The sequence below is a fragment of the Canis aureus genome, chromosome 16 (assembly GCF_053574225.1).
Source record: "Canis aureus isolate CA01 chromosome 16, VMU_Caureus_v.1.0, whole genome shotgun sequence".
NCBI classification, from domain to species: domain Eukaryota; kingdom Metazoa; phylum Chordata; class Mammalia; order Carnivora; family Canidae; genus Canis; species Canis aureus.
The window spans coordinates 411,801-438,987 of record NC_135626.1 but is presented as its reverse complement, the minus strand read 5'-3'; the positions used below and the strand labels follow the sequence as shown (position 1 = coordinate 438,987).

Below are 27,187 nucleotides of genomic sequence, written 5' to 3'. Positions count from 1 at the left end.
ATGAGAGATGACTGAACCTTCAGATGGCGGGATACACGCACGTGCACACACACAACCACACACACGCAGAATGAAAGCTCAAGGTGAATGTTATCTGCAGCAAAGCAAAACATGTTCCAGATGTCTTGTTCAAACTGGGAGGGAGAGGGATGTTAAAAATATCGAGGGAGCAAAGTGTGACAACTTATCGTTCCTAAATTTAAGATAGAGAAGATAAGATATATCACTTAGTCCTCTGCCTTTATTGTCTTATGTCGGTGAACATAGGACGTTGGGAAAGGGCTTTAATCAGTTTGTTCCTGTCCTTCGTTCCACAGTCTTTCTTCTTGGCCATGAACCCTCCCATATTAGATATTGTAGGGATCTGAGCTGGTGGTTTTATGAACAGAAAGGGTTTCTGTAGCCATGTCCTGGCCCTCATGGCATCCTAATGGAGCTCTTTTTTCATAGGTGAGTCCCCGCACCAGATGTAAGCTCTCACAGGCAGGGTCCTGTCTTACTCATTTGACATCCCCTCTGCCCAGTGCTTGGCACACAGGAAGTGCCACATGTTTATGTCACTTGCTTATCACACTCGGTGCCAACCTAAAGAGGTCTGCTGCCTACAGCTTGGTTCAAATCATTGGAGTCCTCGCTGCTCCCTCCCCACTGGGGTGCTTGTGGTGTCTGGGCCCTTTCCAGCTTTGCAGGCCCCGGTGGAGGACTCCCGAGCCATTTGAAGCCGCTCTGTAGAAGTTACTTGTATTTGTCTCGTGCAAAACAGCTCGCAAACAGTACTTCATTGTGCTTTCTGATTTCAGCTTTCCAGATATCTATATGGACAGAAAACACAGATTCCTTCCAGTGTCAGACAGAATGTCTTCATCAAAACTTCAGCTTTCAGAGATTTCCATAGTCAGGTACTGGCCAGTTGAGTCGACATAGCTGGAAGAATCTGCATCTCCTATACCAGTAGCTACATCTGTCTGGGGGTGGGGGGGAGGGGGCAGAAGCAGAGAGGGAATTAAAACTATCCCAATTCTCCCCTCATGTGTGGGAAACAATGTAATGGAGTAGGGAAAAGACAGGTTTCCACCACAGAAAGACTTGCTGTGAGTCCCAGTCCAGCCCTTTGTCGACTGTGGGACTTTGGTCAAATTACTCACCTTCTCTGAGCTTCAGGTGCCTGATCGGTAAAGTGGAGCCAATAGTACCCAATTCAGAGGATCACTGTGGGAGTTAGAAGTAATTTTTTGGAAGATGTGATCATAACTGGGTTAAATCTCACCGACCCCATGCATACACACACATAGAAAAGGATAGAGAAACAGAAGGACAGACAGAAGAAATCCTGGAAAAAAAACTCCCGTCTATTAGCAGTGGCTGTTAGGTGGGTGGTGAAAAAAAGGGTGAATGTTCTCTCCTTTTTCTGCTCTTTGGTATCTTTAAATATTTTTTCCATGAATATATATTGACTTTATAATTAGGAAAACAGAAAATAAAGAAGGGTAAAATAGGCAAAAAGAAATAATATGCATGAAGTACCAGGCATAAGTTGGCACTCAGTAAATTGTAACTATTTTTACTAATTAGTCATTATGCCTAATAATAATAATTAAGCTTAATGATTTCCTCTGGGACCAGAGGTTGTGAATTAGTCTGTTGGTGGCAGCTGATGACTCCCTCTCAACAACAGGGAGTTCTGGGTTCACTTCCAACCAGGCCACCCCTCCCTTGCCTCCCTAATCCTTCGGTCGATGCCCGAGCTTCAGACTCTCCAGTGTTCCCTCTGCTTCCCCCACAGAGCAGCCCCAGCAGAATGCCTATGGGAGCACACTTTCACACAGGCAGAGGTACACTCCGTGGAGGGGTTTGTCCAAGGACAGTGGCAGTGGCCAGGGTGGGACACCACCACAGCTCTACTGACAGTGGGTCAATTGTCTAGGGGGGTAGAGTGAGCACCAAGAGTCCCATCTATCTCTTCTGTTTGAATAGCAGACAAGGTTCCTGAATAAAGAGTTTCCCAATATCTGAACCCATCTTGATGCTGCTAGTTGGCAGGTCATGGAAGTGAAACGTGTCCCCTTTCCTCTCTTATAGCATAGTGGCGATATTGGTCAGAAGTTGGCCCAAGGGAGACTTTTAGACTAACCTACCAAATTCCATAGGGTCCCATAGTTTGAACCAGATAGAATTAAATTTCTGCCATAAGGAAAGAGAAAGTGAGGTCCCTAACTAGCTGTGTGACTGTACTGTGAGCAGGTCAGTTGGCCTCTTGAAACCCGTGTCCAAAGTATAAAATGAGAGATCAACACCACTGGTCCCTGAAATCCCTGGACATTCTCAAGTCCGTGACTTGCTGGGGATAAACACAGTTGGTTCTGAGAAGAAACTGGACTCAGAGGTTTTCTCTGCTCAGCAGGCAAGCTGCCAAAGTGTGATGGCTAGAACAGGAGAGGACAGGAACCCTCTCTGGGGGCTGACGCTTAATCAGTGTGGCCCCCATAGGTGACAGATGATAGCAGGATGGCAGCTGGTGGCTTCTAGAACAGTGGAAACAGCAGGTCCTTCACAGTGCATGTGAGCCCCCCTTGCGTCAGTGGTGGGTGAGGGTGACCCATGCCCGGTACAGTGGCAGATGCTGTGTGAACCACACCGACATCTACTGTTGGGCACCCTACAGGAGCTCTGCCACCACCCCACAGGAGAGGCAGCTGAGACGCCAGAGGCTGGCTCACTTTTTTTCCCCTCACATTTTTTTGTGCCTCAAGAGCATGCTCAGTGCATGGCCCCAGGAATCGGAGAGTGAATGAAATTTTCCTGCCCTCATGGAGCTGGCAGTTTAGAAACAGCTACAAAGTGAATGGACATTATGGTACAGGTGCGAAAAAATCTTAAAAAAAGAGGTAAAAAAAAAAAAGAAAGAAAAAGAAAAAGAGGTAAAAGTAGGGTGTCATGAAGCATAGTGAAGAACTCATCCACAACAACAGAAGGTGGGGCGAGGTGAGAGCAATGACATCCCAGACAGAAGCAACAGCATGTGCAAAGGCCCAGGGTTACGTGACAGGGGGAGAACCTGGCGAGCCTTGTGGCCTGGCTGGGTTTACATGGGGATGAGGGAGAGCAGAGGCTGCAGGGGACACAGCCAGCACGTAAAGGTACTTGGCCAGGCCAGGGACCCTGCAGGCAGAGGGGAGTCAGTCATTCATGCATCACACACTCGGCCAGCATTCGGCCGAGAGCCTGCTGTGTGCCAGAACTGAGCTGGCAGTAGTGAACAGAACCATCACACAAATGTCTACCTTTGTGACACCGACACTCTTTCCTGGAGGTGGGGGGTGAGGGGTGGGAGATGGACATCAACAAAGTAAACGAGTAAAATCTACACTCTGACAAACAGCAGTAGGGCTGTGGGGAAGAATGGGCCAGGCAGGCACTCGGAAGCTGGCGGCGTGGGTGTCAGAGCTGTAGGCAGAGCAGCCCGGGGAGGCCCGCTGGAGAAGAGGATGTGAAAGGAGGGAGGCAGCAAGCCAGGGACAGGTTTCCGGCCACGAGGTGACATGGTCAGATCTGCCATCTGCTGTGACATGGATGATGCGTTGGAAGGGGAAGTTGGAAGCAAGGAGACTGGTGATGAGGCTGTTGAAATTCAGGTGACCCACCAGTGAAGTGACAGGTGGGGGTGGCTTGGAATCTGAGGATGGAGAGAAATTCGTGGGGTTTGGGAGTTAGCTTCCTCTTCGGTTCGTGGCTCAGGTACTACATGGGCATTAAATTTCTTCTCTGAGTCGGGGAACAAAGCTGGAAGCTCAGGTTTGGGTCAGAAATTGATGAGTTTGAAAGTATTTTTGCCCTCCTGCTGTGGGGTTCGTAGTCGCACTGTTCACAATAGCCAACAGGTGGCAGCAACCCAAGCGACCATCTGTGCCCAGAAGAAGGGATAGGCGGGATGTGGCGCTTGCATGCGACAGAACATTATTCACCCTTTTAAAGGAAGGAGGTGCTGACACCTGCTACAACATAGATGAACTCTGAGGACGTTGTGCTAGGGGATGTGCTAGGGGAAAGGAGCTGGATGCAAAAGGACAACTACTGTATGGTTCCACTGACAGGAGGCTCCTAGAGCGGTCAGATTCCTAGGGCAGGAAGTAGAACGCTGATTGCCAGGGGCCGTGGGGAGGTGGGGCATGGGGAGCTAGCGTGTAACAGGCCAGAGATGTGGATGGGGGTGGTGGCTGCACAACCATGGATGTACTTAATAGCACGGAGCTGTACCCTTAAAAATGGTAAATTTTGCTTGATTTGTATTTTATGAAACTTTTTAAGAATTTGTTTTAGGTAATTTACCCAAAGTCATATGGCTAGCAAATCCGGCCTAGCTCCGGGATTCCTGTAATAGCCCTGCCTCTAATTCTGAACTGTCTCTGCCTCTCGCCCTTCCCTGGGTTCTAGACTATCTGAGATCACTTGGTAAGTGACCTGGTGTCTCTGGACCTTTTTCCTTCCTCGTAAGGTGGAGATGACGCTTCACGGGGTTGCTCTAAGAATTAGAGGAGCTCACAGGCTTGCCTCGGTGAGATCACGACCCATACTCTATGTATAGCATGGCTCTTCTTGCGTCGGAATGCCCTGACTTTGGTAAAACAGCACGGACCTAGTTGGCATCTACGCGCCAGCCCTCGTGAGCTGTGTGACCTTGGGCAAGCCACTTACCTTCCTGAGCCTCGGTTTTCGTTATAAAGAGGGCCTAATACTTTCTACCTGGCAGGGACGAGGGCAAGACTAACTAGGACCCTTGTTCACAGTCCCCAGGGCAGGGCCTGGACACCACAGCCCCCGATAAACAGCAGCCATTCCTGTGCGGACACAAGATCGTAGTTACAGCAGGAAGAAATTAGCCCAGTGATGTGACAAGGAAATTTAACAGCCTTCTCCACCTCCACGTCACTTAGGCAGATACAGCCCCTTCCTTCCGGGAGTTGAGGTGTTGATAGAATCCTGAAATTACACCTTTCTGTTGGCATCAGTAAAAGGATCCCAGGGTCTGCTTTGTTTTACAAAGGAGATCTACTCCGCCAAGGCTAAATAACAGCTACTGAGCTCCTGCTCGGGCCTGGCACCGAGCTGCTGCCAGAGTCAGAAGTGGGTCAGACAGGGCGCTGTCTGCCCAGAGCTGATTGATACTAGCCAAGGAAGGGGGCAAGAATATCATCACAGCAAAGGGAGCTGGGAGACGTGTATTCTTCCTAACCCATAAAGCCAGAGTGCCAGGAAACCTTGGACAGGTTGCGCTCCGTCTCCGGAGCTCAGTCCTGGTCTACAAACAGAATGAGGACCACTGGTCTCTATGATGGGAAGCTCTTTCCTCTCTAAATGCATTGATTCCTTGGTGCCATCACGCTCTCTGGAAGCAGTCTGCAGGGCATAGGGTGCTCTGGGAACCTGGACCAAAGTCACTGCCTTCTGTGCCATACAAACTTGGCCTTGGGGGCCTTAGCGGTCAGCCAAGAGGGGCTTGACCCTGTGGCATCTGGGGCTCCAGCCACAGAAGGGTGAGAAGAGGGAGAGTGCTGGGAGGGGGGCAGAGTCTGGAATGCAGAGACCTGGGGTCAGTTCTGTAGTCCAAGGCTACGACAAGCTAATGGGAACGGGGCACTGCTCACTCCAGACTCCCACCATGGGCTGGGGCTCTCTGCGTGCCCCTAAGCTGTTCGGACCTGACTCCCCAGGAGCACACCTTGGCAGGGCAGGAAGAGGTGGCCTGTGAGAGCAGGTGCATTCTGGCTTCCATCTGCCTGTTCAGGGGGTGGGAGCCCCTCTCCTCAGAGCAAATTCCTACCCAGGGGAGAAAGGAGAACCTGCATGGAGGATCCTGGGGAGTTTGCTTCATGAATGGGCCTTGTTTCCCCTTCACCTGTGGGACAACAGGGAAAGTGTTCCAGCACCTTCCTGATTGTTGGTCTGCCTTCTGGTGCTCCGTCTATCTCATGCCCAGGCACGGTCTGCTCATTTCACAGGGAACGCTGCACCCATGCTTTCTTAGGCCAGAGTTCAGTCAAATCCAGCAAAACTGCGTTCAGGTCCCGGGGATCATTGGTATGTGCGCCGGCATAGTGTTTCCTCATCAAACACTCAGTAGCCAACCCAAGTAGTCTAACGTGGGAAAGAAAAATCGCAGGTTATCATTCAACCACTGTTGCATCCATATGCATGAAGCTGAGGGACCTGACTTCCTTGCAGAATTAAGACAACCTTTAGAGGGACCCGTTTCTGAGAACTCACTATCCACTACCCCCAACTATTGCCCACCACCACCCTACAAGCCAGAGTGAATGTTGCTCCAGGCCCATGGCCACCAAGAAAATGGCCTGGGGTACCTACATGCCGTCTACGCTCTTGAAGAGTTTCATGGGCTTCTGCCACTTAAGAAATTGGCCACATTTAGAAAAATTTAGCTTCAGTGAACATATCAAGACTATATAGGAAAAACGTACTATTATCTCTAGAGCTTGCCCGAAACAACAGCCTTATTCCCGAAACAGATATTTTGTGCGACCCACCAGGACAGGCTCATCAGAGCTGGAGACAGGCCAGCACTTGGTTACCAGCCTCACAAGGACACAGACATCTCTGCTGGCTTCCCATTCATCTTCCACACATGGGCTCAGAGGAGATCTTCCCTGTGGCTCTTCCTTCTGGCTCTTGGGTTCTGAAGTTAAACATCTTACAAGCTTGGTGCTCCAGACAGGCCCAGTCAGCCAGGTGTGTCCTGGGGAGAAGTTTTCCAAGGTAATGACTCAGGATATTTTGATTCGGCTTAGCTGACGCTTATTGGAGGCCTCCTGTGCACCTGCCACGGTTCTACTTGTTTTCAGAGGCAGTATCTACTACAACTGGTGGGGTTGGCTGCTTCAGAAACGGGCACCTGGCACTGGTCCCCCGGGGCTGCAGAAACAAGTTCCCCGCTGGCCTCAAGCAGCAGACATACATTCTTTCCCAACTCTGAGGCCGGAAGTCTGAGGCCAGGCGGCGTTAGCCGGGCCATGGTTCCTCCAGAGGCTCTGGGGGAGACCCCTCCCTGCTCCTTCCAGCCGTGGGGGCCACAGGCATCGGTTGGCTCGTGGCAGTGTCACTCCAATCTGTCTCCTCTTCTCATGGCCTCTTCTCTACCTGTCTTGTGTCAGATCTCACCCTGCCTTTGTCCCCTGAGGACACCTGCTCCCCTAGGTCTAGGGCATACTCTAAACCCAAGATAATCTCATCTCCAGAGCCTTAATTCTATGACATATGTAAAGTTTCCTTTCCCAGTAGCGTCACACAGCCAGGTGCTGGGGCTCAGGGCCACTATTCAGCCAGCTGCAGACCTCTGGCCATCTTCTGGTTGTTCCCCCAAGTTCACACTGTGAGAAAAGGTCGCGGTGAGAGGTGGAACCTAGGCTGGCCGGCTGACTCTGAGCTCAGAGCTGCAGTCAGATCCTCAGCCCTCAGAAGCCATTACATACAAATGTGGCCAAAGGGCCCTGCCCTTAAAAACCCTACAGCTAAGGGGGAAGGAGCGTTGCGTGTTGGTTATGAGTAAGGGCTCTTATGTTCAGTCGATCCTGATAACCTTGGGGGAAATTATATCACCGCACTTGTGTTCTTGTAGGAAAATGTCTCATATGGAAAATGGGAATCGTATTAAGAATAATAATAGCCTCACATGGCCATGAGGAGCAGATGACAGTGTCAGCCCACAGGTATGGAATTCAGCAAGAACCCAGATGCCCTGACCCTGCAGCCTCTGCGGTTAACCACTGTGCACCCTGCTTCCACTTGCTAGGACTCCCCAGAATATTGGAATCAGAGCCTCTGAGTAGAAAAGGGAGAGTGTCCAGGTCCCCAGGAACCTAGGTGAGGACAAGGGAGATGGCAAAGCTGACTTCAGGGTTTTGAGCTTGGCTCAGTTGGGAGGATGGGATTCCCAATAACAATATGGGTGGAAATGGCAAGAAGCAGGTTTGTGGGGTCCAGAGACACAAATCGTGCTCAATGTGGATGTCCCAATGTGGACACCTGGGCAGATTTGACTGGCAGGTGTTGGACTTCGAAGGTGACTTTTAAAAGCAACTCTGAGCTTAAGAGTAAGGGAAAGAATTGACACCGTTTGGCAACTTCAAGTGCTATCACAGGTTAAGGTTCTCAAGGGGCAGAGGGCAATCAAGAAAAAGAGAAAATGAAAGTGTCAGTACTTGCTGATTCATGGTTGCAGCACTCAATGTTCTCACCCGTAAAATGGGCACACTGCTGTTGTCTTCCCAGGCTGCTGCTCAGGTGGCATTAGATCACGGATGGGAAGTTGCTCCATAGGCTTGGGGTGGAACCACCGTAGCCTGAGGCAGCAGGTCTCAGCATCAGCCACATTTCCCTGGAGGCTGAGGGCCCCGGCCCCCTACCCCCTACAGGAAAGGCATGTGGTGCTCTCCCCGACCTCGACCTCTGCGTTGTGGCTGAGGAAGCAGTAATTGTTCATTCATCAGGTTTGAACTGGGTTTGAATCCATTCATGATCACCAAAGGAACTGTATGAGAGCAACTGGAATGTCCCCTTGCCTGGGCGAGGGGTGCGCTGCTGCCAGCAGCTTTCATGTTTCAGACAAACAGGTGAAAGTACCTCCTGCAGCACTTCTGTGCCACCCACATCGCTGGACCCCCTCCCGTGTGTCCCCCTTACTGTGGAGTGGGGGTAGGTCGTAGTCGGTGACGTTGCCATGACAACCAAGGAAGAGGCCAGCTCTGACTTTAGCTCCACTTGGTGCCTTTTAGTCGGGGAAACTAAATGATGGGCTTTCTCTTGTTTTCTTCTTGGGGCGCGGGGTGCCCACCACTTTCCTGTTGACACGGAAACCTTTTACTTCTGCCAGGTGAGTTGGTCAAGTGAGGATATTGATTTATTTGAATGGGCATTTGGAGAGGCTATGGTGAAAGACAAAAGTGTCAGTGTGCCACGGTTTAGGATGTTGCATCACAAAAAACTCACCGCTCCGTATGACTGTCCCTCAGGGAGGGGTGCTGAGCTGGGTGTGACAGCCTCTACACCCCCATTGGCGTGTTTCCAAATCTCTGGGACTGTTCAGCTCTCTTGTATTGGGGACCAGAGATACGTTGGGCGTTCTACAAGGTTCTCTGCATTTGGAATTCTGTGTCGTTCTCACTAAACCCCCACGCATTTAGTATCATTGTCACCATTTTGCAAATGAAGAGACAGAAAGAGAAGTTACGTACCTTTCCCAGGGCTACTCAGCTAGTAAGTGGCAGTCCTGGTAAGCTCCATCCTAGGCCTGCTGGATGTGCAGTCTCCACAACCACCCTGCCCCAACCTTGTACTTGAATTTACAGAGTCTCCCTAGGGCCATCTGGGAGGCATCATCTAAAAAATGTATCATGATAACTAAACATTTAGTACTTTTGTGAGAGACACCACTGTACACTGTCTGGATGTCTGCTTAGGGAATTGTGCAGTGACAAGAGAAATTAATACTTTAATGGATTTTGACAACTCAGTGTTAGGGGAATTCAAATGGCATAGAGAAAAAAGTCAGGCTTTCTCTCCGGACCTGGTTGCTAATATGCATATGCTTAATGTATTAGCCACCTTTAAAACAAAATCTAATTTTGTTGGGACTAAAGTTCTGGGAGGGAAGGACTGCTGGGAGCTGGGGGAGGCAGTTAAATCTTCCTGGGTGGGCTTCAGCTGACCAGAAGTCACTGATTTTTGACATTTTGTTCACACTTACTCACCCTCCAGCCAGGATGCTAGCCTCTGGTGTTCTGTCTCCTCATCAAATCCCTCCAAACCTCTGGGAGGGGAATTCTGTTGTCCAGCGCCGTTTTGCAGAAGATGAACAGAGGCTGAGTGAGACCCCAACTTCCCCAAGGCCATACAGTTAGGAGGGAGTGAAGCTAGGATGCCTTATTCTTTTTGCCATAAATTATTATCGTTGCCCTATTACCATAAAAAATATGGCTTTCTAGAGCCTGAAGCTGAAAATGACACCTAGAGGTCACCCTGCCCATTTTCTTGCCCATGGACCAAATTATACCAAATTCTTCTCTTTGTCTTAAAGAATACTTTTCTTACACAGTCATCTGTCAGCATACTTTTTTTTTTTTTTGCATTACCTATTAAATGTGGAGTACTATGAGGGGAATAAAAATGGATTCTATTTTCAGCAAACTCGCAGTCTATGGAGGACAGAAGCCACAGACTTACGTGGCCATAACATAAGTTTAAAAAATGATAGATTCCACAAGAGAGGTATAAATGAGGTGCTGTGGAAAATCCAGAAGAATGTTTCTGGTGGGGGGGTGAGGGGAGGCTTGTGGGCGGGTTGGCATTTGAAGTGTTGGCATTTGCAGGATGTGTAGGATTGGGGCCTGGCTGTAGGTGCTAGGGAGCAGGACACAGGCAACCAGGGACGCGGGGTAGGGGTGGGGGGCTGAGCCTGCAGAAACTGCTGGGCCTGAGGGCATCTCATGGAGAAAGACACCAGAAAGGTCAGTGGCAATTAGGAGGGCCATGGTAACCCCAGGAGGAGCAGAATGTGTGAAGCAGTGGAGGAAGAAAGGCAAACAAAGCGTGCTCACGTGGAGGTCAGGAGAGCGTCAAGCACACCAAGTGACCCGCTCTAGGCTCTGGCCCACTGGGCCACTGGGCCAGGGTTCCGACTGCAGTGTCCTAGCAGAACGGCAGCAGAGAACCCCACTGGCACTGCTGAAGCTTGGTGGAAGCCCAGAAAGAGTAAGGTCTTGAGAGTCAGAGCCAGATTACCAGATGATACCATTTGGGAGGCATGTGACCTTGAGGATTTCATTTAACCTGAGCTTAGCTCTATTGGATAAGCAAAATCTAACACTTACTGGGTGCTTACTGCATGCCAGGTATGGTTCCAAATGCTCGACGTATCTATATTAGCCCATTTCACTTTCACAATTCTGTGACCTGGGTGGAATTATTATTATCCCCATCACCCAGACAAAGATAGCAAGGCACGAGCAGGCTAAGAGACTTTTCCAAAGTCACCAAGCTAGTAAGCCAGCATTCCAACCCAGGCATTCAGGTTCTAGTATATACGTTAATACGTAAATCTTAGGTCTTGTGTGGCTGAACCACAGTAACTGATGTACGGGAGAGTTCCTGGCACATAGGAAGAGCTCAGCAAGAGTCAGCCCCTCACCCCCTGGTCAGGAACACATGCAAAGTCAGGGCATCCTTGCCTGAGAAAGATTTGTGGGATCGACCCCATAAGGCCTCACTCACATTAGTGAAAATCCCATACAGATTGATGCACAAGAAAACCGCCTCAGAAAGCAAGATCCAAATGCCTTGGCCCCTGGGACACTGAGTGAAGATAGTCTTGTGTTCAACACCCTCACTGCAGGTTGACAGCCAGCCATATGGCACCCCTGGGTGGGAAGGACCCTCAAGGACAAATCAGGGACATGCGAAGTTCACAGAGTGGGCAGATTTCATCCAGAACCTGAGGAGGAAGGATATTTGGCCTGAGCTATGCCTACTGAATCCCAGGGTTAGGGTTCACCAGGCATCTAGTATACAAAAGAGAATTAGGATTACCACAGAAAGTGAACCACATTTGGAAGAAATTGAGTGCCAAAAAGAATTACAGTCGAAGCAAAGGATAACTTTCCCCACATGGTTTCCCCCACTTATCATCTCTGTTCACACAGGCCTATACTTTGGTGCCGAACTGTGTTTAAACACTAAAAGCGCTTTGTGTTGCAGAGAAGCCCTGAGTGTGTAATTAAAAGGATCCCTTCATTAGCACAACTAGACAGTGAAAGCCTGAGTTGGCCTTTTCTGCTAATTTTTGGAGGTGGTAAAACAGAGGCTAATACAACCGCTGATTGCAATTGTCGCGTAGACAGTGCTTTGCCACTGCCCCCAGGAAATCTTGGTTCTTCTCCAAGATAGACAGGATCTTCCCATCACAGGGAGGGACAAAGAGAAAGGAGGATGCGCGGGGTCTGGCAACCGGAAGTGGAGGGGTGCGGCCGTGTGGGGCTGCCACCAGGCTCCAGGCCCAGCCTTGTCATCTTGGCTGCTGACTTAACCTGTCAAAGCGTCAGTATCCTCGGATGTAAACTCGAGGAAATAATCATTAGACTGTTGTGGTGACAAGTCAACGAAACACAGCCCAATCGTACCACCGTCAGATAACCTCGAGTACCGGGACGCCTGGGTGGCTCAGTGGTTGAGCGTCTGCCTTTGACTCGGGTGGCAATCCCGGGGTCCTGAGATCAAGTCCTGTATCGGGCCCCCCATGGGGAGCCTGTTTCTCCCTCTGCCTATGTCTCTGCCTCCCTCTGTGTGCCTCTTATGAATAAATAAATAAAATCTTTTTTTTAAAACAATTTTGGAAAAAAAAAAAAAAAGATAATTTCGAGCACCTGCTATGTGCCAGGCCCGGTGTTAGAACAAAGACTCACACAGGAGGGAGAGAAATGCCTGCCCTCCCGGGACTTGGAGTCTAGGGAAAGAACCAGGTGTCGGAGAGGTAGTTGCAGCAACAGCCATTTCGGCCTGATAGTGACAACTGCTGTGAGGAAAAGTGATGCACATCACAGGGTCAGCTTCGGGCAGGATAGAGATTGAAGGTCTCGACATCTTGTGAGGAGAGTGATGAGGACCAGGTGCAAAGTCCCGGAAGTTTTTGAGAAAGGAACGGCTGATTCTGGCTCCAAAGGCTGTGGAAAGCTTCCTCGGGAAAGGTGGATTTGAAGGGTAGTGTTCTTCCCGTGGGTCATTTGGGAAAGCGGGTTTACAGAGAGAGGGAGGAACGTGGAGGGTGGAAGGTGAGGCGGCCGAAGCAGGCCCCAGTGCTCTGCTCCCAAGGAGGGCGCCCTGGGCAGGGGCAGTCGATGCAGGCCTGGCACGTAGGGAAAAACCCTTCTCCGGGGTCTGGTGAAAAGCCCAAGTCTGGCCTGATCTTCCATGGAAAGACAGCAGCCAATCACCCGGTGGGGGTAAAGTGGGAACTCCTCAGCCCTTTGGGCTAAAAATATTTCTCTTCTCTGACCACCAGAGTGGCCTCAAGAGTCTGAAGCTTTTCATTCACAATCAGGATGTTGGCCACTCTGGCTTTAGTGTTTTGGGTTTTGTTTTTTTTTTCTTTTTTTTTCTTCTTTTTTTTAAAGGCTCTGGACAGGAAGTCGGGAGAATTGGGTCTGTCCTCGCCACCACCTCTTGCTTGCTGGCTCACCTCAAGCAAGTGTCTGCCTCACCTTCTCTGTGCATTTCAAAAGAAAAATGAGGTGAGAGGACCCCCAGGGCCCCTGCTCACTCCATGGTTTAACCTTTTCTTTATGTGGGGAGCAGCAATTCTTTTGTGACATTGTTTGGCGCCTTATTTTGTGACATTGATAATCCTCAGCAGAGAGAACCAGGGTGTCAGATAAGGGGCAGTTACCCAGTGAGGTCTGAGAAGAGGAGACTCATATAGGGGATCTGTTCAGGGTGGGACAAGAGGCAGGTGCAGTCTGACCCTGGGCACCTTGCCAGGCTGGGCACCTGGACTCCCCAGACATCAGAAAAGGAGGACAGTCCAGTCTAGTTACGTGAGTTGTGGGTAGAACAGAATGTCAGACAGTGGTTAAAGAAACCCCATACTCTCCAGAGTTCCCAGAGGGGTACAGTGATCTCTCCCATCGAACCTGGAGCCTAGAGAGTGAGCATTTCGAGACGATGGCATACAGGAGATAAATATGTTGGTGATTATCATCACAGTGGCCAACCGGTATTGAGGCGCTGTGCCAAGTACGATGTGTCCACTTTCTCTGTAATTACATCAGCCCTATAAGTTAGGTGCCATTATTTTCCCCATTTTTTTGTAAGAGGAAGCTGAAACTTTGAGGTTTGAGGACTCACCTGGGGTCAGCCTGCTCAAGAGTGCAGAGCTGGGATTCCAGGGGACCACCAGGCTGGTGCCCTGTGGAGTGAGCTGCCTGGCAGCACCATTCTCTGGCCTCCATGGCAGTGGGCTTCCCTTACTCCAACTGCCCAAGACAAAGAGAGCAAGGACGCTGGCAAGACTCGGGCTGTGTGCGGAACGGCCAAGCAGAGAGAGCCCTGTTAGAAAAGAAGCATATCGCGAGGTATTTGTAAAATGAGCTGTCAGTTCTTTCACCCGGAAAATGAGAGGGCTGAGCCCCATGACCCCTGAAGGCCCTTCCAGCTCTGAGATAAGAGAGTTCTGGGTCTGTGGGAATGGAGGCACCGCAGTAAGTCCTCGTGTTTGTCCTTTTGTTAACTCATAGCCTTGGCAGGAAGATGGTCCTGCAGCGCTGAGCCGCACCACCCCCTACCTCCCCCGACCCCGCGCCCGCCTGGTGGCTCATCCCTGGCAGGGATCGAGGCCTAGTCCGTTGCCGTGGCTGCTGGGGCCCTTGTTCATTCATATTTGTGACAAATGCTATGCATCAGTGACTCGTGTGAGCCTGTGATGGTAAAATAGGAATTGATCGATTGATTTGGCAATCAAAAGGGAACAGCCCCATCGAGGTCAGTGCTGGTTGCTCCCAGGTCATCACACTGAGGTCAGTTACAAGCCCCCCCTCCCCGCCCCCCAGCAGATTCGTCTGGATGCTTCATAGGCAGGCTGTGGTTTCGATCCCAGGCAATGCAACAGCTTTGTGCCAGGCTTAGGCCGGGTGTCCTCCCAGCCACTCTCCCACCCCACACCATCCCATAAGTAAAAGACGTCTCTCCACTGTCGGAGGTGAAAGTGCATAACTGCAGTGAATTGTAGCATTATGGAGTGGAAAGCACCTGGGCTTTAACCTCAAGTAGATCCCCAGGTTCAAATCCTCACCCTTAGCCATGTAATAGCTGAGTGACCTTTGGAAAGTAGGTTAACCTCTCTGACGTCAATTATTTTCTCATTAGTAAAATGGAGCCTCGTATAGTTTGTTAATAATCACAGGATCATTGCCAGGCTGGAATGAGGTGTTACAGGTATTCTGACTCTCAGGCACCAGCACCTGGTAACCCCTCACGTAGGGAAGAACCATTGTGCACCAGTTAGAGACAAAGACTCTGGCACCTGCCCACTGGGTTTCTTATCCTGGGTTTCTATTCAGTCCAGGATTAGTCTGTCTCTTGGTACCTCGGTTTCTTCATCTGTAAAATGGGAATAAAAATAACACACACTCTGTAGGATTTCATCAAGGTTAAATTTTTTTTAAATTACAGATTCTGGCACATAGTAAGTACCACCAATATCATCACCACTACGTTTGTCGCTATTGCTCTCATGATCAAGGGAGAGAGCAGTGGCCAGGTGAGCACCTGAAGGAACATGGCATGGAGGGGGCAGGTAGGAATAGACCCAGCATGGGTCTTACAGGGACTGGAGCATTGGACAAACTTCGCTGAGTCCTTTTCCTCCTCAATTTGGAAACACATGCTTCACTCATTCTATCATCTTCTCTTCAAATAGCATAGCACCACCATCAAGCAAATGGGGCCATGTGACGGTAGAGATTCATCAAGTGACAGAGCTGGGCTACAGGGTAGTTTCATTTGTTTTTAATGAATTCATCCTCCAACTCTTTAAATTAGCTGCTGGGCTAGTTTAAGGCATTTCTCTGGTACATGGTTTTTTCAGGAATGACAGTTTTTTCAGCAATGACAATGCGCATTGGAAATCCAAAGGGACTGTGGAGACAGGTCTTGGCCACGTGGTGGGGAAAGGAGCCTGCTTACCTCCTTTTGCCAGTGTAGCACCACTGCCCACCAGGCTGTCCTGCCAAGCAGTGGATTGTCCAACGTGTTCTCTCCCTTTCTATTCCCCATGGTCAAGCACTAGCCAAATCCACCTTTTCCACCTTAGCCCTTAGCCTGCATCAGGATCACCCACAGGCCTTGCTAACCAGATTGCCCAGCACACTCATAGTTTCTGAGTCCATAGGCCTGGGGTGGGGCCAAGAGTTTGTATTCCTAACAAGTTCTCAGGTGATGCTCGTGCTGCTCAGGTGATGCTCAGGGCATATGCTTCCAAAACAATTGACCTAGAATATTTCAGGGGCTTCCTAACATCATTCAATCCTCTTCTCTGATCAGGATACATACTGTTGGCAGGCTCATTCACCTTCACCACAGTTCTGATTTTGCCACTCCTCTCCCTTAAATCCACCCCTTCTGATCTCCCACACGATGAAATCCAAGAACCCTCATCTGACACCCAAGAATCTGTAAGACCTAGACACCCTACAGTAGCTTCCTGGTCATATTCCCACCTATTCTCCTTCATACATGCTCCTAGGACCCAGCAAAACGACCTCCTTCCATATGCTCTGGAGCCTACTCTGGAGGCTCACCTGGCCACTTCCACCTCACTCACTTACTGTTTACGGATGGGTCTTGTCGTCCCCCAACTTGGTCACATGCTCTGGGTGATAAGAACAGTGTCCACCTCACCCATGTATCTGAGGCCCCTGGGACAAGTAAGTGCTTGGGAAATAGTTCATGAACAAATAAATTATTGAAGGCATGCTCAACTAGAAATGGAAATGATTTCTCTGAGAGAATTCACGCACTTTCTCTGAAACTGGAATTTGACTTTGCTTTATCTACCTTCCTATTTTGTTAATTTCTGGGGATATTTACAGTGTATGCCTAAGGAAAAAGAAGTCTTTGGTTTGATTTATTTTTTTTTTTAAGATTTCATTTATTTATCCGTGAAAGACACTGAGAGAGAGAGGCAGAGACATAGGCAGAGGGAGAAGCAGGCTCTGTGTGGGGAGCCCAATGCGGAACTCGATCCCGGGACCTCCGGATCACATCCTGAGCCAAAGGCAGACGCTTAACCCCTGAGCCACCCGGGTGCCCCTGTTGGGTTTGATTTAAATCAAATTAGTACACACACAAAAATCAGATTAGCACAAGAACTGTATAGTGAGCTAACTATGGAATGTGTAGTAATATAGTCCTAAGTATAAATTATGATTCCACTACTGATTTGTGATGTTAGGCAAGTATTTAGGTTCTTTGGATCTTGGGTTTCTAATCTGTAAAATGGCACTAGTTTCTACTTACCTCATAGAATTGTTATGAGAAACACTGAGATAATATAAGCTGCTTGGCCCAACGCTTGACATAGTAGGTCTCCAATAAAAAGCAAGCTTTCCAGGCAAAATGGAGATAGGTGGTTTTTCACAAGAGTTTTAACAAGAAAGAATTCAATTTTATTTGAAAAATGATAATAGGGAAAACATTCCAGAATTCTAATGAGTCAAGGATATACCAAATTCAATTAAAAAAAAAAAAGCTATCCCAAAGGACTAGTAAGCTTGATTTATGTTTTCTTTATCAGTCACTTTTATTTCATAAATCTGACATTTCCATTAAAATGCTTTTAAATAAAAACAGGATTTTACAGTATTTGTGATAACTTGGATCTCAATGTGATTATTGGGATCAGCTCAAGCAAGATACCGTTTCTCATTGTTTTATTTCATCTTCTAGATCAGCTACATCTTTGCTGTCTTCTTCCAATTGAGTAAAATACTTTCTTGTGAATTTGTGGTTTTGAGTCCATGAAAATGGTATCTGTAGCTTTGAAGGCCCTTTCTATGTTGAGCTTATTAATTGGGATTTGGGAAGGAAGGGAAATGGCAGTCAGCCAGTAAACACAGCAGCCCTCGACAGAAATGTGAAGGGCTCACATTAAGAGATAAAAAACACCTATTCTGCATGGCTCTGGGTATAGGGTGGGATGCAGGCTGAGGACAATGGCAGGAGACATCCTCTGACGCTACTGGGAAAACCTTCCCAGCTCGAGAGGTCCCCTGGAGGTGGTGGGGTCCCCATCACCAGGGTACCCCAAGCAAAGGCCACCACTGTGGACCTTCTGCCAATGAAATGACCCACTGGTGCTAGTGGCCATATCTGCCTGGGATTAAAGTTTCTTCTCTGAAATGGCATTGTCATGGAAATGTTCTGGAACTAGATAGCAAGGATGGGTACACAACACTGTGAACGTACTACGTGCCACTGAATTGTACACTTTAAAGTGGTTAAAATGGTGAGTTTTAGGGTGCGTACATTAAACCACATACCAAAAACTAGATGGCATCAATGGACAGAATGACCTCCAAGGCAGCCGCTAGCTGTGATATGTTTCTGAGTGGGAGCACATCGCCTAGGGGCCCATTATCACATTCCATTTAGTCAAAGAAAGGCCATGTAGACACTCAACTGAGGGGGTGGCTAATTAAGTTATGGTTCGGGCTTAATACCGAATACCACACATCAATGAGAAATCATGCTCATGAAAACATTTAATGCCACGGGAAGACACTTGTAATGTCATGTAAAGTGTAAAAAGAAGGATTTACACTATATGTAATATGATGCTAACTTTGCAAAACATAGATAAAAAACACAGTTTATCCCTGAGCTGCGGACTACAAATGATTTGGATTCTTCTGTAAATTCTTCAAAATGTCTACAAAGAGCATGGATGACTATTACAACCTAAAAACACTATTTAAAACACAATGTAAATAACAATACTTTGGATTCGGTGACCCTCACCTGTGTGAATCATCCTGCACTTACGAGGGTTTGAGTGGCGACGGATGGACACAGGTTGGAAGGACAGAGTTATAATTCTGGCTCAGCCATGGCAAACCTTGCTGCATCTCAGTTTCTTCACCTGGAAAAGGGGCATAAAAATAACAGCCCCTTCACAGGGCTGTGCGAAATGCAGATGAGACAGTGAAGGTGGGACAGCTGACTGGGAAGACTTCAGAGCTCGCTCTATTGGCACTGAGCAGTCAGACTGTACATTTCCAAATCTTCCCTCTAACAAAAACTTAATGAGTGCTTATAAAGTCAGTGATTGCCACTTATCCAGTCATTTAAGAGCTAATTTCCAGTAACACTGCTACTCTTTCCTTAACTGTCTTTCTATAACTTTCATGTGAAAACACTTCATCTGAAAAGTAACCACCTGACTTTTATTTACTGTCTTGAATTCAAGGAGATGATAATAAAACCAGCTCAGCTGGAGGGAGATTGCACCCCACCTTTTCCGGCGACAGTGTTTCTCCTGAGGACTCCAGTGTCTCTTTGGTGGGAGGGAGGCTTTGTTTCCCCAGAACCATCCATGTGGCTGAACTCTAGAAGTTTTTTTTTTTAATTTTTATTTATTTATGATAGTCACACAGAGAGAGAGAGAGAGGCAGAGACACAGGCAGAGGGAGAAGCAGGCTCCATGCACCGGGAGCCCGACGTGGGATTCGATCCCGGGTCTCCAGGATCGCGCCCTGGGCCAAAGGCAGGCGCCAAACCGCTGCGCCACCCAGGGATCCCTGAACTCTAGAAGTTCTCCTGGGAGCCTGGGTGGCTCAGCCGGTTGAGGGTCCAACTCCTGATTTCAGCTCTGGTCATGATCTCAGAGTTGTGAGATCGAGCCCGGTTGTAGTTGGGCTCCACGCTCAGCACGGAATCTGCTTGGGATTCTCCCTCTGCCCCTTCCCTGACTAGTATGCATGCTCACTCTCTCTCTCTCCTTCCAAAATAAGTAAATAAATCTTAAAAAAAAAAAAAAAAAAGCAGGGGAATTTCCTTCTGGCTGTTCTGGTTCTGCCCTTGCTTTGAGACCCGTGCCAAGACCCACCTAAAAGGAACTGTGAACAGAATTTACAGAACCTGACTCAAACAAGGGGGTTCTCTTTCTTAGAGGCTAACTCCTTAGCCCAGAATGAAGGGAAGACTATTGCAGCAGGGCTGTCAAGGCTTGCTGTTTCTCTATTAAACCTCTTCCCCCATTTTAAAGAGCTTACAAAACATCATAACCTTGGTATTTTATCTGAGACATGTCTTGCCATTAAAAGCAAACTTTCCCAATTCAACAAATTCAGAGTCAATGAAACATTTCCCAAGCGCCAAAAGTGATCCTATAGAGATAGAGTTGGATGAGACGTGAGGGAGGAATTGGCATATAGACGAATAGAGTGCCGCTTGACCAGAGGAACAAAGAAGCAAGTCTGAGAAACAGGAGTGGGGCATGAAAGAGAGTCACTAACACGATTGAGGAGACAGCTGGACTTGTTCTGGAAGTGGAGCAGAAATGTGCCAGGCAGCCAGGGCCAGGGGAAGGCCCCGAAGGCCAAGGAAAGCAGGTACGAAGATACCAAGATGAAAAAAAAAAAAAAAAAAAAAGAAGATACCAAGATGGCCTGACTTGGTGACTAATGATGTGCTTGGAAGTGGGAGGACAGGGGATGAGGCCATCTAATCAAGAAAAGAGTAGAAAATGGCCCTGATGTCGAGCTCAATACCATGTGACGCGGTTCTGATTTTCCTGGAGTTAGGCAGTGTTACTGACCAAGTACAACGTGCTCAGGGTTCTGTCTCAGGGGTGGATGCATGGGTGGGGAAAGGTTACACCGGTTCCCAGACCAGCTGCAGGCAGCACAGCAGACTTGAAAGTGAGATGAGCTGCCAGTGCAGAGAGGCTCCAGCCACGGAAGGGAGCTGGGTGTCCAGTGGGCACTGAATCTCTGGTCCAGAACAGGCCACTGAGCAGCGGAGTGAGGGGGTGGCAGGGAGTGCCCAAGGCCTTTGAGGGTATAGTGTGTCTAGGGAAGTGATTGGAAAAGAAGATGGAGAAGAAATCCAGAGGGGGCCTTGGTGCCAGAGTGAAGAATATTAACTTCCTTGTAGGCACTTGGGAATCAGTGAAGAGTTGTAGGAAGGAGCAACCCAGCCAGGTTTGCTTCAGAAGAAATGCCCCATGGGGCTCCTGGATGGCTCAAGAGCATCTGCCTTTGGCTCAGGGTGATCCTGGAGTCCCAGAATCGAGTCCCACGTCGGGCTCCCTGCATGGAGCCTACTTCTCCTCCCTCTGCCTATGTCTCTGCCTCTCTCTCTCTCTCTCTCTGTGTGTGTGTGTCTTGTGAATAAATTTTTAAAAAAAGAAGAAGAAGAAGTGCCTTGTGGGATGCCTGATGGCTCAGCTGATTGGGCATCCAACTCTTGATTTCAGCTCAGGTCATGCCCTCAGGGTCATGGGATTGGGCCCTGAGCCTGGCTGCACCCTGAGCACAGAGTGTGGAACCTGCTTGGGATTCCTTCTCTCCCTCTGTGCCTACCCTCCCACCCGCCTCCTCTCTTGCAATAATAATAACAACAATAATAATAATAATATTTTTTAAAAATTAGAAAAAAATAAGGAAGACCTTCCTTGGTGCCAGTGTCTATGGGTCTATGGATGGGAAAGACCAGAGGCCATCGATCTAGTTCTGGAGAGAGTCAACAAGTCCCAATGGGGGAGAGCAGAGCTGGTTTCAAGAAATACTGAGGACTTAGAACTGGTGACAGAGGCAGAGAGGAGGACTGGCATTTATCCTGACATTTCCTGCTTGGGTAGCTGGCAGATGGGGGTGACATTCACGGAGATGGGGAATGTACAGTTGGGGTGAGGGAAATGGGCATTTTCGTCTGGGGTAGCTGGGGGTCATCCTGAAGGTGCCACTGGTGGTACCTTCCGCATATGCGGGTCTGGAAGTGAGAACATTCCAGGCCAGAGGTGGATATGTGAGAGTTATTAGCTGTGGAATTTTCTTGAATATCAGAATAGGATAGCCAGACTCAGGAATCACAACACTATAATCATATTTTTTGTATGAGTTCCAAATAAGAAAATAGTTAAGCCAGAAAACATAACTGTGCCTATTCCTAGAACTGGATAACTGATGCATCTTTGCAAATTGTTCATTGAACTGTGCTTCTGGATTCTTGCCAGCCCTCAATGAGATTTTTATATTTCTTAATTATTCAATTACTACCCACCAGTAGGAGTTTGAAATCAAAACTAAGCTGCTCCATAAGAGAGTGCTCTCTTGAATCATGCGTGCGGTAAAGGAAGATGTCCATATTGGGAAACCAGAGGAAGCATAAGCTTCCGGTCCTGGCTCTGTCCCGGGTTCAAGTCCCGGCCATGCCACACACTAGCTGTGTGAGCTCGGGGAGGTCGCTTCTCTGGGGCCAGGTTTCTGGTCTATACAACACAAACAGTGACGGTGCTCGCACCTCCTGAGATTGCTGGGGATCTAGAGGAAGGTGAGTATGTGAGGGAAGGTGCTTTGCCTACTAGAAAGCCCACTCCAGATGCTGGATGTGCCCTTAACTGCCCGTGTTCTTCAGGTCCCAGCCGCACAAGAAGCCATTAGCCGGGAAGGAAGGGGAAGGTCCTTCTGACTGTGAGCCAGCCGGCGCCTCCGACACCAACCCCAATCCTGAAGCCCACCTGCCCTCCATCTGCCTCAAGCAGGTGTTCCCCAAGTATGCCAAGCAATTCAACTACCTGCGCCTGGTGGACAGGATGGCAAATTTGTTCATCCGGTTCCTGGGGATCAAGGGGTCGATGAAGTTGGGACCAACAGGCTTTCGGACTTTTATAAGGTCAGTGAGACCTGCCCCTCGGGCGTGGGATTCGGGCAGGGTGCAGTGCAGCCCTACATCTGGCTGGTCCCACCTCCCTGACCGCTCCCAGGAGAGCCTGTGGCGCTAGGTAAGTGCCCCGATTGGGGTTGGATTGCCCTGGTGGCTGGCACGAGGCCTGCATGGTACGCTCTTGTTGAGTGACTTCATGAATGCTACAAATGGGACAGCCTTCACTCGCAACCTTCCACTAGTGATTAAACGGCAGTGCTGTGCCACCTTGAACTAGGGCCTTAAACCGGGTATAAAGACTTGCCCTGGATTCAGAAAGACCTTGTATCTCTTATGCTGGGGTGATGTTCTCCCGTTGGTATGTCGCTGCATGCTGAGTGTTTGCGAAGCCACAGCAAAGAAACGAGGTGCATCTTTCCCAAGTGTCCATTTCAGGAGAGAAAAGTTAAATAATTCAGCTGATAAATAATTTAATGTATTTACACTAATATAAAAATAGCACAGTTAAATCATTGAGTATAAAACAAAATTTGCATGAATTTTAAACATAAAACATGAGGATACCTGGATGGCTCAGTCAGTTGAGCATCTGCCTTTGGCTCAGTTCAGGATCCCAGGGTCCTGGGTTCGAGTCCCACATCAGAGTCCCTGCTGAGTGGGGAACCTGCATCTCCCTCTGCCTGCTACTCCTGTCGTTCTCTCTCTCAAATAAATAAAATCTTTAAAACAAACAAATAAAAAAAATCATAAAACATGAGATGTAGCAATTGTGTTTTTGCTGCAGCCTACAAAATAAGCCATGCCACTTGATCATTCATTCACTTGCCTCTACTCTCTGGGGCACTTTGGGGTGACACAGGAGTATGTATCTGAGGCAAGACTTACTAGCTGTGTAACCCTTGGGCAAGTTAGTGACCATCTCTGAGTCTCAGTGATCCTATAAAATGGGGAGCAAGCCACGTGTGCGGCAGGATTGTGTGTCACACACCTCAAGGCAACTATTCGATGTGGCTGTTGTTTTGCTCATCACTGCTTTTAATATTTCTACCTTTCCCCTCAAAGTCACATTCCTCTTAGTTTTATTCACTAAAGCAAATAATTAGAAGCCTTGAATTGGAAACATTTTGCCATACGCTTTTCTCCAAATGAATTTTATGAATTCTAACTCTTGATTCTTTGATGTTCCTGATGGGATGGTAAATAGAAGAATCAGCAGGAATCCTTGCCGTTTCAGGAAACCCGCGTTAGTACTTGCACAGTGATTTTGAGAAGGGCTTTATGTTCACTTTGGGAGGGAGAAGGGAAAGCCCAGTGGAAAGAGCACAGGCCTCGGGTCTAGCTCCAGAGCCAGGCACCTCACTTAATAGGTGTGTGGCTTTGGGCAAACCCCTCACCTTCTCCAAACCTCGTTCTTTCGTCTATAACATGAGAATAATCTCTCCTCCCTATCAGGGTTGTTATGAGGTTGGGATGTAATACATCCTAAAGCACCTGGCACAAAGCTTAGGGGAGGGGTCCCGTGACCATTATTTCTATCAAGCAGTGGGAATTCTCAAGAAAGTCAACAGACACGTGTTGTTATTTCCCCGAGGATACTACCTGATACCTTCTGACCCATTAAGGAATTGCATTTGACTCGTAGTAATAGATGCTCATCTGCAAGTGGTTTGAGATAGTGAGGTTTGCCCGGCGGCCGCCGTCACCCACCCCCAGGCCCCGTCGCCCTCCCGGCCTGGCCGGTGTCCTCATGTCTTCGCCTCCCGAGGGGAAGCTAGGGACGAAGGCCCGACACCCGCCCACCGTGAAAGCTGGCGGGATGCGCATCGTGCAGAAACACCCGCATTCGGTCGGACGACCGGGAATGGGAAAGCCCCAGCGCCCCCAAGCCGACCGTGTTCATCTCCGGAGTGATCGCCCGCGTGGACAAGGACCTGCCCCCGGCGGCTGCCCAGGTGGCTCACCAGAAGCCCCGCGCCTCCACTGACAAGCATCCTTCCCCGAGAACCCAGCACACCCAGCAGCCTCACAAGTGAACAAGGAGGACCGGCGCCTCCATCACCAGTGCCTCAGTTTCCCCAGCTTTTCTATTTCCCCGGCAAAGATTTTCTTCAAGATACTGCTCCGCTGGGAAATCTAAGACAAAGTCAAGTGCCCCTTCCTTTGCCTTAAGCTTCCATATCTGAAACTAAGAAGGATCTCACCCCCCACCTTGTGTCCTGGGAGTCCTGGTTGGTGGCATTTGTGGGTCATTGTATCCCTGCAAGTGCCCTAAGCAGAACTCACCAAGGCCTGATGAGTCAAGTGAAGTTTCCAGAGTTCAGCTTTGCTTCTGTGTCAGCGGTCATCAAAGGCCCTCCTGTGGTCTTAAAAACAAGAGGGCACACATTTGGGAGGACGGGATTAAGGCTGGTGGGAAAGTCGCCCATTTCCTGCTTTTTAGTAACAGGACAACGTGTCTTAACAGCAGGAGGGCAAGAAGGGCCTTGATTACCGAGCGAGCGGGTTTCAGGAAGGCAGGGTAGGGAAGGGTTTTGGTGCAAGTGGCACCAGCATTCCTGAATTCGCCTCCCCTTGTGTGGGGGGAGGTCACTGCCTAGGGGGGCCCCAGGTGCCCCTGGGAAAAGCCAAAGAGAAGCTCCCATCTTTAAATTGGCTCTTTAATCGCAGGAGCCATATCCTGGAAAATTAGAAATCTAGGCAGTCTGCCTGCAGGGAGCTCCTCCAGAAGGACATCTGCTTCCTGAACGAGAGAGAGAGAGCCTCCACCAGGGAGACCGGGCAAACCTGCATTTCTTGTAATCCTCTCTAGAGCTGCTTTTGAGTTCTAGAAGTGACCAGCAACTAGTGGAGGAACCAGCTTTACTGGTTCTGGGACACTATAGCAAGCCCACCGCACGCATGCAAAGGCGGATGAAAACCTGCCCCGTTGTCTCCCCAGAGAAAGGTAGAAACGCCACATTCCATCTGAGCTAGAAAACACCTGTCAGTCCAATGAATTCCTTCTGCCCAAGCGCAGGTTTGCCCGGGCCTGCGTTCACCTGGGCGCGTCAGATCGTCCTTCAGCACGTCGTTCCGGTGCGGAGCTGCCTAGACTGCTCCCTGGCTCACGGCTATAGAGTGTTGTATTTTTCTGAAAAGCCAAAGGGCTGGTGTGCTCCGAGGCTGCAGTCCTCCAGAGCTCCAGATGCTCCTGGAGCAGGTACGGCCCTGACACGCCACACACTCGTGGTCATCCTCGCGGCAGGTGGGCAGGGGTGCTTTGAGCGCCGCTGTGCACACTGCCAGCCTTGCCGACGTCCTTACCAGGCCAACCCGCAAAAGTGACGCAGACCTATCGAGACCCACCTCTTGCCTTTCCCCGAGGGAGAGCAGCGCTGCTGCACATTCCAGATCCCTTCTCACTGTTTGCTGGAGGCAGGGTCTAACCCTCAAGGCACCCTGTCATCACACCTGGTAGACGCTGAGATGTTGGGGTAACTGGCTTGCAGAGAGGCAGACCTGGGGGTGGGGGGCCAGCAGCCGCCCTGCTGCCTCCTGAGCTAGGTCAGGCCTGTGCCACCACCGTACCCTCCACTACAGAAGTTCAGACGCATCCTTGATACTTTTTAGTTTCGCAGCCCGGAGCGCCGTGCTGGTTCCCAAGGTATGTTTTTCACATCCTTCTAGCTACTTCTGGCATGTATCCCTGGGCGCTAAATCATCACATGCAAAATATTTTATTGAATGAGTTCATCAGTTGTTAACCTCAAGGATAATAATGATTGTAATAAAGCTCTTGCACTTACTTCTCAGAAAAAAAAATAGTGAGATTAATTTTCTCTCATATAATAGGAAGTTTGGCAATGAGGATTCTAGGACTGGTTAATGACTCCACAATGTGATCACACCCCACACTTCCTTTCTGTCTCCTGTTCATCCGTCCTAAGCATGTGCTTTTCAAGCTTCAGGGTTGCCTTATAGGCACAAGATAGCTGCTCAGAATCCAGCCATCGTGGTCAAGTTCCAGGCAGGAAGAGGAAAGAAGAGAGGAAATGCAAAAGGCCTCTGTCAGGTGCTCCCTTCTAACTCCTAATAAAATTTTACTGAAACATAAGAGATGGGGAGAGAGAAGATTTGAAAAAAATAACGTAGCCTAGAAATCACAATCTTTTTTGCCTCCGGGGTAGGCCGGAAGCATAAGCCAGCAAGGGGATGCAATCTGGAAGGGTGGGGAGGGTGGGGCTATGGCAGCCTGAAGAACACATGCCCTGAATAAAGGAAAGGCTGCTGCTGGGCGGGTATCACCAGAGCTTTTGAATTTTCCAAGAGAAGCAAGAAATGCCGATTGTTATGTAAAATCTCGACACACGTATATCGATGTTGGCGATTCAGAAAATAATTTTTAAACAGTACGTGGGTTCAATCAAAGTATGACTGCCCATGGAGACCACCAGTATGTGAACGCTGGTGTGAAGACAAGGAACATATGAAGAGGACTGCCATGTCCATACGTGATCTTGAGAAGGAAACAGAATTGAGAATGGTTCTAGCAAAGGCGCTTCCTAAAACACTCCCAGACTGAGCCTGGGTAATGTCAAAAGAATTGCCACAAATCTGTCTGTATGTTATAGGCTTTATGACTTTTTCCATGTTTTTTTTCTCCTGTGATAATTAAGGGCATTTGCATGTAAAACCAATTTCCCTGAGGTTCGAGGCCATTAGGTCCTGCAGACATTATTCCCAGTCTGCCACCAGCACTGTCCACGGAAGC

General features: G+C 49.0%; 1 protein-coding gene and 1 pseudogene across 8 annotated transcripts in view; both read left to right on the top strand.

Annotated features, from left to right (window-relative positions):
• The window catches only part of TTLL11 (tubulin tyrosine ligase like 11), a 244,759-nt gene that overhangs the window by 175,932 nt on the left and 41,640 nt on the right, over positions 1-27,187 (top strand). For 6 of the 8 annotated variants that reach the window (XM_077850530.1, XM_077850528.1, XM_077850534.1 and 3 more), the window contains 2 exons: positions 801-899; positions 22,189-22,446. In XM_077850530.1, the coding sequence (XP_077706656.1) occupies positions 801-899; positions 22,189-22,446 (357 nt within the window). The remainder of the gene's footprint in view (positions 1-800; positions 900-22,188; positions 22,447-27,187) is intronic. The other 2 variants (XM_077850531.1, XM_077850529.1) reach the window with 1 other exon arrangement.
• Positions 22,558-26,624, top strand: LOC144285457 (death-associated protein 1 pseudogene; annotated as a pseudogene).